At 42.6% G+C, this 13,260-nt stretch overlaps 2 protein-coding genes across 2 annotated transcripts in view; one reads left to right on the top strand and one right to left on the bottom strand.

The window, feature by feature from the left end:
• The window catches only part of mntb (MAX network transcriptional repressor b), a 20,069-nt gene extending 14,915 nt beyond the window's left edge, over window positions 1–5,154 (top strand). The window contains exons 5-6 of the mRNA XM_085470525.1: window positions 814–1,006; window positions 1,169–5,154. Coding sequence (XP_085326651.1) covers window positions 814–1,006; window positions 1,169–1,983 — 1,008 coding nt within the window. The 3' untranslated portion in view covers window positions 1,984–5,154. The remainder of the gene's footprint in view (window positions 1–813; window positions 1,007–1,168) is intronic.
• septin4a (septin 4a) lies at window positions 4,865–13,260 on the bottom strand. Its single transcript, XM_085470527.1, has 12 exons — window positions 13,039–13,260; window positions 10,691–11,065; window positions 9,951–10,047; window positions 9,579–9,665; window positions 9,352–9,475; window positions 9,040–9,174; window positions 8,824–8,941; window positions 7,832–7,933; window positions 7,610–7,706; window positions 7,257–7,419; window positions 7,030–7,132; window positions 4,865–6,938 (listed from the first exon to the last, which is right to left on the bottom strand). The coding sequence occupies exons 2-12, from the start codon at window positions 11,030–11,032 to the stop codon at window positions 6,867–6,869; spliced, it is 1,440 nt and encodes a 479-aa protein (XP_085326653.1). The 5' UTR covers window positions 11,033–11,065; window positions 13,039–13,260; the 3' UTR covers window positions 4,865–6,866.

The following is a 13,260-nucleotide window of genomic DNA, read 5'->3' as shown; positions in this document are numbered from 1 at the left end:
AGCGTGATAGCCAAGAAATGGGAGGAGCTTAGGTAAATGACTAAATGCCACTAAAGCAGTGTGGACATGCTTGAATTTGCAGGCGTGACTTCCCGCTGGTGTATGAATCTGGGATAGCATGGATAATGTTTGTTTAGAAGTACAGGGAGAAGAAAAGTTGTGTTGTAATGCTGTTTATTTACAGTGTGGGTATTTAAAAAGAATTCTAACCTGAAACAGTATTGGGTTTATTCTGAAAAAGCCACATGGGTTATTAGTTAAAAGAGGCAAAATGAGGGAGTTTCCCTTTTCTCTGACCTTTCTTTGCTGTTAGCTGTTGATTAAAAGTCCCCCGTCTGTTTCATATTAACACACTTCCACTGTTTCACAGAGCCAAATCCCCCCACGCTTCCCTCAAAGGCACAAACTTGAAACAGCTGCTTAAAACCAGGCAGCATCAGTCAGCGCTAACGAAGTAAGGACGGGTTTTTCTTGAAAAGAAACTCAGCCATAGGATTACTCGTCGTCATATTGATGTAAATGATTTTTTAGATAGCCTCACTTGAGACTGCGCTACTCGCCAGTTAGCCTTAACATTAAAAGCACCCGCCTGATGCTATGTAGCATCCCCCTGTGTACCTCAGATAAATCTGACCCAGTGCATCCTTTAGGTTCTTTGGGTTGCAGGATGAGGCCTCCTGGTCTTACTTCACCTGTTGTTGGTAATTGGTTAATACATTTTTCATTTTTCTGTTTTTGTATCATAAATGCAGATATGACGACATATTATATTTTTATAACAGTCTACACCTGTTCTCTTTGTCATCCTTTAAGACTCTGAAGCGCAAGGAGAAGGAGTACGAGCACGAGATGGAGCGTCTGGCTCGAGAGAAGATCGCAACGCAGCAGCGGCTGGCCGAGCTGAAGAACGAGCTCAGCCAGAACATGGACGCCATAGAAATCGACAGAGTCCTCAGACAGACCATCCAGCCAGAGGACGACCAGGCGTCCACGTCCACGGCCTCAGGTAAGGGAACAGACTGCAGCAGTTTGTTTTCAAACTGAATCGCAGGAGAGAAGGGTGATCAGAGAAGTTTGTTTTTTGATGTAGCAGTCGTTACATGTGGTTTGAATTTTACTTTTACGTAAACATTCATATCGTGATCACTGTTTCTGCTCTAATCTGCAGAAGGAGAAGATAATTATGAGCAGGACATGGACGAGGACGTTCCCGCCCCTCCTGCTCCCACGCCCCTCCCCAAACCGGCTCCTCCCATTTTACAAGCTCAGCCGCTCATCACCCCTCACCTGGCGATCCAGCACACCACACTGCCTATCCTCACCAGCGCCTCCCCCGTGGGTCCTCCTCCACCTCAAGCCATTGCCCCTGCTCCAGCCCCGGGTCAACCCCCACCGCCACCTCCTCATCCTATCCAGCCCCCAGCCATGCAGGTCCAGCCCACCGTCATCGCTCACGCCACTGTGTCCCATGCTTCAGTCATCCAGGCTGTCAATAATGCCCTTCCCACCAATCACAAACACCTAACGCATATCGCTCCATCACCTGGCCCCAACTCTTCCACACCTCAGCCGATCACAGCGGCTCCGGCTGCCCCTGCCACCGCCACTCACCAGCCAATAACTGCCCAGCCCATCGGACACATCACCGTCCATCCGGTGGCCCACCTGGGCTCTCCTTTGGCATCCCACCTCCCGACTCTCTACCCCCAGGGCATGTCTGTGTCCCAGCCCACGATGGTGGGCCACATCGCCCACACCTTCGCCCACCACACCCTTCCTCACGTCCAGGCCAATCCTCAAACTAACACTAACGGCGCCCAGGTGAACAGCGCGACTGTGGTGAGCCAGGGAAGCCCGTCGCTAGGGAAACCCACAGCAGTGCTGGCCCCCCACCCACAGCTGGTTGGACAGGCTACTGTCCTGAACCCTGTCACCATGGTTACAGTCCCAACCTTTCCCGTCAGCACGCTCAAACTGGCCTGAAACAGACAATAATACCTGTAGCGATGGATGTGAGACAGGAGAACGAGTTTTCATCTCCTGTCAGTCGCAGAGTCTCTGACAGACACGTGAACATTTGAGCATCAACTGTTTCTGGACTTTGTGTGATGAATATCTTCTGAGATATTTCAGTCACAGCTCTGTTAGTTTGTGAACAATTACATTAAAGCTGAGTCAGCAGGTCGGGCCATTGTTTGTGAAAATGTGACTGTGACGTTTGTCTCCCCCGCAAACACAGAAACTCTGTTTTACCTTTTTATCTTCCTTCCTTTTCTCTTTATTTTACCGCCAGAGGCACTAACACAATAAGCTCTGTTTGCACTCAGGCATCAAGGATTTACTTTAACTGGTCATTCAGTCATTTAGGGGAAATGATTACAGCGAGACAGAGAGAGGACTTTGAGCTCGTGTGGGACGTGTAACGTCACTCCTGTGTTTAAAGGGTGGAGCTGGAGTTGGATTCAGTGGTCTCATCCAGATAAATCACACGCAGGGCCGTTTATCAGTCAATTACATCACATAACATTACATAGTTAATTAGGGCTAAAACATTGTCACGTACTGATGCAGTTATTTAGTTTTTTCTACCAGGAACACGACAGGAAAGTTTTTTGTTCTTCCCCTTTCGCCATGATCTAAGTTCGACACGTGGCAGACGAAGTCATTCTTTAAACATCTTGCAAATAGTTTAAGGAAAAGAATTTGAGGATGGTAGTGCAATAAAAAAAACCTGACACGCTGCAGTTCAGAATACAAAAAAAGGAGACAGCACATCTTTTTAAAGGCAAATTCTGCAGTGGAGTTAATTTTTTCATTTTCTTTTTATCCACTACCTCAGAAGGCTTTTATTTTGGAGGGCGACTCCAAAACAGCGATTTGCTCCAGAGAATTGGGGCAGTGATTGCTCGGTTTGGTCAGCGTACAGTAGTGTCTGTTATTGATGGCCCTGTGGAGAAGTTGTGTCATGTTAACCACAAATAAAAGTAGGGCAGTAAGTTTGAAGCGAGCAGGAGCTGAGTCAGAAAAGCAGCTGAGGACAGAAGCTGGCAACTGGGATTTTCCAGCTATTTGTTGAAAAAAATAGTTAAAAGTAGGAAGAGCGTGCAGTGCAGTCAGCTTTGATCTGGTTACCTACACCCACAGTGAAAAGCTTGCCTTCTGCTGGGTTTTTAAAGAAAGATGTTAAAGGCTCTCAGCTATCTTTCACTGCCAGATTCAAAACCTGAGAAGTTGCCCAGTTACCCACAGGTCATTTGAGTGCATCAACTCCCGTCAAGTCTGCACACACTGGTGGTTATTGAGGCTTAAAGCGGCTTAACGAGCCCTCAGGAAACCTCCTAGGACTGCTCCGAAGCTCGTGTTTGTGCGTTTTAATAGGATTGTTTATTAGCTAAGACATTTTGAAACCAACCAAAGGCCTGAGCGAGACTGTATGCAGAAAATTGTCTGCATACCTGCTCTCAAACAGTCAGGCAGGTTTCCTTTTGTCCCTTTGATGAGTGATGTTCCTTCAGCACACTGTGGGGAAAACAGGTTTCCAGCCGCTTTAGTGTAACGCAACAGCTCCCTCTGCTGTCGTTACCCAGGCACACACAGCACACAAGTTTCCGATGAGGCTTGTGATGAGGCTTGTGAAAATGCTTTTTTTTTTTTAAACTTAACAGAACGAAACAAAATTATATGACTGTATGGAAGCTTGTTTATGCCACTAAAATAAAAACAAAAAACACAATGTTGCCGTTCAGACTTCTGAGAACATAACTTTAAATGGTTAATATTTCGAAATTTCAGCTTTCTCAGAAGTTTCGCTCAGCAAGATGACATTTTGAAGAAATAAAAAAATTTAAAAAATTTTTTTTACATTCTTCCAGTGGCAGAAACAACCTTCCATAGATTGAACAGGTGAAAACAAGTAGATAAAGTGATAACTTTATCTACTTGTTTTGGAGGGCGATGCAAGGCCAAAAATACAGCTTTTCATTCCAAGAGAAATTTGGAAGAGATGTACGACAAATGCTGAACACCAAATCTTCAGCCGCAGTCCAGAAAATTTGTTAAAAAAAAAAAAATCAAATGTATTTAAATTAAAAAAAAAACCCGAAAGTGTGTTCGTGTGCGAGCGCATTCTCACAGCCTTCTCGCCAGCCTTTTCATCAGATTTCTCTTCGGTATAATGTCGTCAGTCTTGCGTGGCTCTGCTCCTCACCTCCTCTGCTGGTTTCTGTGTGTTACGTATGTATATGTGACTGTTTTCAGTATGTTTTATATTCTGTACTATAGCTAATCCTATTGTACCTGTAGCATGGCTCTGTTTTTTGTTTAGGTTCTTTTGGGAGGGGGGTGTTTACCCTTTGCCCTGTGCATGATTGAATGTGTGTGTGTGAGCGTGTAGCTAGCAGGTTATTTTTTTACACAGAGGTGATTTATGGTATGAGCCTGTTTGGGTGCTATTGTGTGTGCCTCTACTCAGTTTTCCTGAACACTGTGACAGCTCTGGCAAAACACATCGAGCGAATGGAAGAGACAAAGAATTACTGTCACACTCGTTTTTTTTTCTTTTTCTTTATTCTCCTTTTTTTTTTTTAACATGTAAGGTTTCCATATTTGTGAGTTGGACTGAGACATGAAATGTAGGGGGGGGGGCAAAAAAAAGCTGTTGATCCTTTCTTGATAACCTAATAATGTCTAATATTTGAGTTTTTGTAATATTTGTATGTATGTATGAAAGTTTTGTAAATTTGTGATTGTATGCACGTTTTGGCAAATGAGTGTATGTATCTTCAAAATTTTAAAAATGCTTGTTTCTTTTCTTTTTTTGTTTTGTTTTGCATGTAGATTCTGTTTAGTTTCTTTTGATTAGAAGTTTTGTTTTAATGTTTTATTTCTGGGACCATGTACAATACTATATAACGTGGGCAGAATCTTGGACCTCATGCTACATTGATATTATATATGAATATAAAAAACATCTTTTCCCTATGGAGAAAGTTTTAAGTTATATATCGCCTGTACACTTTGGGCTGCCTTTTAGATCTAACTGTCCACTGTTTAAGATAACCATGATAATAATGGATTAAAAAAAACATATTAATGAAGAATTATGCTGATGAAATAATAAAGATTCTTAATAAATCTTATTACATTTACAACACATTTTGCTTCTGCGTGAGTGGTTTTCAGAAGAAAAATTTAAACGGGCTTAAGACAGTTTTTTTTACTTGTTTTTTTTTTTACAAAACAGCAAAATTGGATATTAAAAATTACAAAACAAGTCAACTCACAAGAAATAAAAGCATGAAAAACTGTTTAAGTTGAAACATTAAAAAAAACTTACTTTGCTACAGTGAACACTAGATGGCAGTATGATGTGGAGGCCTAAAACTACCATGATCAAAATTAAATGAACAAATAACTTGTTAAATAAAAACACCATAAAATAAAATAAAAAAATACTTTTTTTTGGTAATGTGTTTCTGCATCATTATGCAAATTAGAAAGGTTGTCGATCGAAGTGGAGCAACTTTTCACCTACTGCACATGTCAGAGGGATCGTGTGTTAGACGCAGGGGTTGAACCTTTTTGCTTTCAGTAATTTAGAAGTGTGAGGGCTCATTACAAATTTAAATACGGAAGAAAAGTAAAATAAATATCAACATATTTGTTTTGAATAACTTCTTTACCAAATGAATGATGTATTTATTTTGTTTGTGGCAGCTTTGGTCCATTAACGAGGTTGCTGATAAAGGGATCATGTTCACATGATAAAGAAACAAATCTACCAGTCATAAAAAAGAAATGCAAGTGTTATGTGGTGAAATATGTTTTCACTCTTTGCTTTGCAACAGATGTCTGAAGACGAGGTGCTCCAAGCTGTACTAGAGGCAGCGGTGCCTCCTGCTGTTCAGGAGGACAATGTCAGGGCAGAGCTGGTCTTTCTGGATCAGGATCATTTTCACACACGTCCTTATCATTTAGCACCAATATGTCTCCTATCAAACATGTCTGGGACATTCTGGGTCAGCGTGTTCATCAGTGTGTCTTTTGCATGATGAACACGCCCCAACCAGTCAAACCAGCCCCTCCCTGAGCCTGGATCCACCAGTTAAAAGAGGGGTTTTCCTTCCCACTGTCGCCAAAAGTTTGCTAATAGGGGGTTTTCTGATTGTTGGAGTTTTCTCTGTATTACTGTAAGGTCTTTACCTTATAATAAAAAGCATCTTGAGGCGACTGCTATTGAGATTTGGTGCTATATAAATAAACTTGAACAGCAGCAATCATCATTATCATTGTACAGCTGCAGGCTGCTCATCCAGGAATGGAGAGCAATTCTTCCACACATCCAGGAGTTGGGTGACTGCTTGCATTGGATCACATCTTATATTTACATATGCCATAGTGTTGGTCTATAAACTCTATTTAAAACACTGACTTGTGTTCCTTTTTTAGCTAGCATGTGACTAAAACAGTTGGAGCACTCTGGTTTTTCGAATGGGTGACTCATTCCAAAGTCCAAATCAGTTATCCTGCTGAGATGCTCCCAAACAGCAATACTGAGCTTTTGACTTGCATGTCCTTGCAGTATCCTTAATAGTTATAGAATGTTTTAGGATAAAGTTCATGATTTTTCTTTTCTAAAGGCGTTTAGGATTAGGAGGTTAGATCGGGAGTTAGATCTGGAAAAAACAGGGAAATCTTTTCTAGTATCTTTGGAAAGTCGTGATTCCAACTATGATTCTCACTGCAAGTTATCCTAAGTAAGAACAATTAGAAATAGGCTCAGTTTCAAGCTTGCCAATTGCCAAGGCCTCCTCTGTGACTCTGGGTGCTCCTCGTCTGGCTCCTGTTTCAGGGATGTACGGTGAGAATCAGCAGCCACTTCTATGACTGTGCTGCATCTGCTCCTGAATCCGCTCCAGCACCTCCTGCATCTTTCTCAGCTTAAAAACAAAATAAGAGAGTAAATACAGGTCTGATTACTCATAAGCTAAGTTGATGAATGAATGAATGAATGAATGAAGAGAAACACACCTCTTCATCCTTTTCATAGATCAGTCTTTCCTTCTCAGTGTCAGCGACGGCCAGAGGCAGAGGTAAGTCTGCCTCACTACCGTCCCGATATTTCTCACGCAAACTAAGACCAAACCCACACACACAAAGATATTACAAAAATATCTGACCTCACTGTGCTTAACAGGGTTTTTTTCAAGTTTTTTTTAATATTGGTTTGTGGTGTTGTGCATCCTGCCTCCACCCACCTGCGTTTCCTCTCCAGCACCACCATGCGTGTCATGTTCTGGATGCACTGAGCTCTGTAGTTCTCATAGTGAATTTCCCGCGTCACGTCCTTCAGATCCTGCATGTGCGTCCTCACCAGCATGTTCCTCAGCAGCAGGAAGTCGGAGTGAGCCGGGTTCTCCACTGACCATGCAACAGCAACATTGTTACCGCATCATACTGGATTCTTTGTTATCAAATGGAACAACAGCCAGGTGCGCAACTGACACAAAATGTACTCTAAGGGGTAATGATTGAGTAAAAGTAAACCAAAAAACATAAAAAAAAAAAAAAAACTAAAGTAAAATTAAAATTAAAAGGCTTGGGGTAATACCTTCTACCACGCCCCAGGGATAGACGCGACCCCTGAACTTTCGACCTTTACTCTCCACCTGTACGTTACTCCCAATCACAGCAAATGGGATGCTGTTCTGCAAGAAAACAACAACAACAACAACAACGACAAAGAAAAAAGCCCAAACCAAAATAAACCGTCAGCCTTAAAATAGACCAGACAACACATTTCAACCATGACAACGTGAATAAAATGAGGAACCTTAAGTATCTGTTCCTGTGTCTTGAAGTCTTCGTCCTCATCTGAATCACATTCAGGAAACTGGTAGATGTTTATCCCAAATTGCTTGATCTCCTCCCTGATCTGGAGCACATGAACACACATTAGGAGAAGATGTGTAACAGAAATAGATAAACTATATAACAGAGATTGGAGATCAATTACAGAACAGAACTGGGTTGCCAGAGGGTCAAATCGGCCCTGCTGGATAGCTTTGCATAGTTTGAAATTAAAGGAGTCATGAATAATTCCAACTTGGTGCACTGCAATTCCTGCTGTGTTGTGATACAAGGCAGGACGGATCCATGCGTACACCAAACTCTGACCCTAACTGCAGAAATCAAGACTGCTTCAATCCGATCAGACCAGGTAATGCTTTTCCAGTCTTTTTGTGTCTGGTTTCAGGACCCTGTGCAAATTGTAGCTTCAGTTTCCTGTTCGCAGCTGACTGCAGTGCCACCTGGTGTGATAACCTGACATTGTGCTTCAAAGTTCCACATGTGTGTTCAGAGATGCTCTTCTGAATACCTTCACTGTAATGAACGGCTATGTGGGTTAATGTTGCCTTCATGTTAGCTCCAAACAGTCTGACCATTATCCTCTGACATCAACAAAGATTTTTCACCCAGAGAACAGCTGCGGGCTGGATATTTTCTCTTTCTCAGACCATTCTCTGTAAACCCTAGAGATGGTTCTGTGGGAAAATCCCATTTAGATCAGCAGTTTCTTAAGTACTCAGACCAGCCCTTCTGGCCCCCCAAAACTATGTCACATTCAAAGTCTCCTAAATAATCTTTCGTTCCCATTTTGATGCTCACTTTGAACTTCAGCAGGTCCTCTTGGCCATATCTATATGCCTAAATGCATTGAGCTGCTCCTGTGTGATTGGCTGATTAGATATTTGTGTTAACAGAGAGTTGAACAACACCCAGTGAAGCAGCCGTGTGTACATATTGGTATAACTGAGCTGTTACCTTCATCTTCTTTCTGCAGACCTCTGCTGGTGTCAGGCTGTCAGCTTTGGCCAACACAGGAATTATGTTGACTTTTTCATGAAGCGCCCTCATACAGTCCACATCCAGAGGTCGAAGGCTGATAAGAGAAAATAGTCACATACAGAAATGTGCAAAAATAAGAAAAAGTTTAGCTGATGCTGTTGGAACAGTGTTATCGCCGTTTCATCAGTGTACCCATGTCCGAACGGTGAGATGAAGTAGAGGCAGCAGTGGACTCTGTTGTCCTGAATGTTTCTTCTGTTCAGCCCGCTCTCGTCTCTGAAGTACTGTTCAAACTGCTGGTCGATGTAGTCGTCTATGTGCCTCCAGCTGATGCAGAAACAGAAAATGAATGAGTGAAACCTGGAGGCACACTGACACTCAATGTCAGCGATGAAATCAAGGGCTACGTATGTGCTTCACGAGTTCAATTCAAATGCCACCAAAATACCAAAGTCTTGCTCGAGTTAAGCTGGTTTGACTGCGAGGAGGAGTTCGTGACCTCACCTTTCTGTGTTGTTGACGGCATCTCCGAACCCTGGCGTGTCTATGATGGTGAGCCTCAGTTTGACTCCTTTCTCCTCAATGCCAACGGTGTGTTTGATGATGGCGACTGTTCGACTGATCCGCTCTGTAAGCGCACGCAGTTTGTTCAAAGACGCATGAGATCACACACGTGACATCAGATTGTGTGTCTACCCCCCCAATACAGAAAGTGAAAAACTAATACTTACCTTCAGCATTGAGAACTTTTCTGTCCTTGTAAAGATCCGTGAGGAACAAACTGTTGATTAGTGTGGATTTACCGAGACCGGACTCCCCTACAGAGACGTTTGAGTAAGGTAATAAATCATCTGTCTTCCTCGGAAGAATTTGTGTCAACAGATAAAGTTACAAGGATTTATGGACGCCACGCTCCCACTAATCAGTGGCGTGTTTTAATGATCGCTGGCAGAGCAGTGATGTCCGTTATCTCCACTTAAGAAGATATTTTTTTAACTTTGTTTTACTCGTTTATCATCACTTAAGTTTTTTGATATTTGATATTTTTGACTTGTTGTGCCTTTTGTAAAACCCTTCCTCCTCAGGAGAGAAATCAGACTCACCTGCGACTATGAGTGTGAATGTGAAGCCTTTCTTCACAGTTTTTCTGTGGACCTGGTTTGGTAATGTGGCAAAACCTACGTACTCCTTGTCCTGATCCTAAAGAAGGAAAATACAAAGATAACATACACATATGGGGATATTTACTGCTTCAATTAGAAATTCTCTCTACATCCTTGAGCTTCAGTGCTCCTTAGTTAATAAAGCAGTCAGATATGGGCCTGAAATGTCCAAACTGGTTATCAGTAGCCCTGTCGTTCTCCTCATGGATACTGTAGCACTTATTATCTTGAATAAATAAACATATATTGTGTCACAATAACAGCCATGACTCTCGCGTCACAGGCTGATCCCTATTGGGCCACAAGCTGGACTGCAAAGGATCACGAAACCTCATTTCACTTTGCCTTTGCCCCAGAAGCTTCGGTGCACCGACGGTGAGCAGACAAGAAAGGAAACCATAGACGCCTCTTAGCTTTAGAGCTTGATATGCTCTTTAAGGACCAGACAGATGTGATAACCAAACTCGCTTGCCGCTTTTTTTTTCCCCTGTGTGAAAGTTGATGTCGTAAACTGTGTTTCTTTGAAAGCTGCATGAAGGAGTTGGAAACTGTTGAACGGGTACTGAAAGTGGGTGTAAGGTTTTAAAGATGTACTACGAAGTAAAGTAACACAGAGGTTCAGGCAACAAACATTTAGAGACATAAACAGCCAGACATTATATAAAATAGTAAAAACATACCTCAGGAGAGTCGTAGGGGTCAAAGCGTCCCCAGGGGCTACGTGGGCGCATGGAAGGGCTGAGCGGCGAGTCCAAAGACACCTGAGAAACAATCTGCCTCCTCAGCGGTAGCTGCTGAAATTCTGGATCTAGTCCCATGTGATTATGCCTGGGAGGGACTGCTGGAGAGCCCCTGGGGTGGAAGGGGATGGTGCGGACCAGAGAGGGAGTCCCAGGAAGGCTGAGGTGTCTCCCGTTGATGGGGCTCCCAATGCCTTCTGCTCCATAGTGGCCTGGTCTCTGGTGCTGTTCACCAGAGTGAGACATGAGAGGCAAATCCCTCATGGCATAAGGATACTGCATGTCCTCCTGGTCCCTTATGGACAGACTGGACAACTAAAACAGAGAGCAGCATGATTTTTCCTCTGTCTGATATTTTTTTTTTTTAATTAGGCACAGCAGACGAATATACCTCAGCTGACAGGACTCTTGTGAAAGCCCCTCTCTAATTATGAGTGTGTGGATATATGTGGCTGATAACCGTGCTCTCCTGAAGGTACCGCAGTGATGCTGGGCTGAGGCTGATTTTGGTCATCTGATAGGGGAAAACAGCTCACTTATCTGCCTCTTTTTCTCATTGTGGCTTTGTGTATGTGTCCACAGCCTATGTATGTGTCCACAACATAGACGGATTATCACCACACTCACTCAAGATTGTTGTCTAAGCCTCGTGTTCGCAGTCAAACAAAAAGATGGGTAAGCTGGAGAAACATCGAATCCTAAAACCTGAAGAAAAGTCGCATCATGATTAAAATACTCATCATTCGTGTATCAATCATTGGTCATGGTTGTACCTCTGTCTGTCTGACCTCAGCGAATCAATGGTAATGCTGATATTTTGGCTTTAACAGCAGTAACTGGAGGTGTTTTTCCCCTAAGATAAGCACTAACTAGGCTTCCTGTTAATCTCATAACATTACACACTCCAGACTGCCTGTTGTGAGAAGACAGAAGGTTTCTCACAACAGACCAATAAGATTGTCTTTGTCCTCAGAGGAATTAACTTAATAACTTAAATTTCCAGGGTAGCCACCTGTCCCAGGAGCTCTGTGTCACAAGGCTTTGACAAGGAGATATAAATAACTTAACAAAGAATAGAAGCTGGAATTTATTAAAATGGTAATTGAAGGAGGCCATGAGGGGGTGATCTGTATTCCGGTCATGCAGTAAATGAATCATAATGCTATGACAGTAAAACCATGATTTTTTGGTGTTCCACTGTAATTTTCCTCCCGCCCTTTAGATATCTTTAACACTACTAAAATTAAAATAACCAGGAAACTAAAAAGTCTGATTGTTTGTTGCTCTCTGAATACATGGCCTAATGACGTATCTTTTCTTGCAGTGTTGGACTAAACCCTTCACTGATTAGGTGTGACCTGTGATCTCATTATACCGTTACAAATGCCGTCGTCCATCTGTCCAGGCAGGATGTAGAGACCGTTTGAAGCTGGAGGTTCGTAAACAATAGGGTCAAACCGGATATACCCACAAGGCTGTGAGTGCCGGTTTCTCAGGTTCGTTCAGCATGAAATCTATAGCTAGTTAAAAATAACCCGAATTGTATGTTTTTGTGCTGATTTTGTAGTTTTCCAAAACTTCACTCCACACCTGCTTCCACACAAAATGACTGCAGAAAAGCGCCGGCCACGGTGCTGCTGGATTGACCAGGGTTTATCTGGCATTCCTCTACCTGTCAGCTCTCATTACCCACAAAACTTTGCAGTAGGCTTAATCCAGCTTCTAGCGCTCTGACAGGGTTGGGGTTTGGAGATTTAACTCTTAAACACACACATAAGCTCAAACAAACACTACTTCTATAGGCTACTCTACAAAATTGTCCTACCTCCTTGCCCGAGAAAGTTGAAGCTTTGTTTTGAGGAGAGCAAATTGGAAAAAATATATATTAAAAAATTATTTATTCAGGTTTGCTGCATCCATCCTGCACAAGCTAAAAACGTAATCAATTTAACGTTACTACACACCCTGATGTCTAAAAAGTAAATCTGCAATAAAATGCAGAACTGAAATGGAAAAAATAGCAGAAAAATACTAAATGACCCATAACCCCCCATTGTTTATACAAACAGATAAACTGATGAAATTACAGTAAATAAGATGAGAAAACATTAGCTTAAGAATACAATAACCTACAGAGATATAAATCCTTGCAGGATTGTCACAGGCTGCAGCTTCAAATTGGCTGAGCAAATTTTATCTGCTGAAAGTATCAGTGTAGGCCAATTCCAGTTGCTTTCTGAAGGAGCCTTGTTCTGTAGACTTGTATATTAACTGGATTATAGACTTACCTTTTTTATTGCTGCGAAATCTGACGGGAGAGGACATGTGCTCCATGCTGCTGGTATTCAAGCTGTCCCTGGATCAGAGGAGGGCAGCGCATGGCTGCAGCACAATGCTGCAGATGCTCTGTGGGCGTGTGCGTCCCTGAATTATACTACTCAGCTCCGGGTGCACCCTGCTCCATGTCTACTCAGTGTTACCGCTTTTCTGTGGTTACAGAACAGCTTAAT

This window comes from Copadichromis virginalis, linkage group LG10, assembly GCF_057382275.1.
Source record: "Copadichromis virginalis isolate Kocher_CV1m ecotype Utaka linkage group LG10, C_Virginalis_male_GT1.1, whole genome shotgun sequence".
Classification (NCBI taxonomy): Eukaryota; Metazoa; Chordata; class Actinopteri; order Cichliformes; family Cichlidae; genus Copadichromis; species Copadichromis virginalis.
Note: the sequence above shows the minus strand (reverse complement) of the source record. Positions and strands in the feature narration are given on the sequence as shown.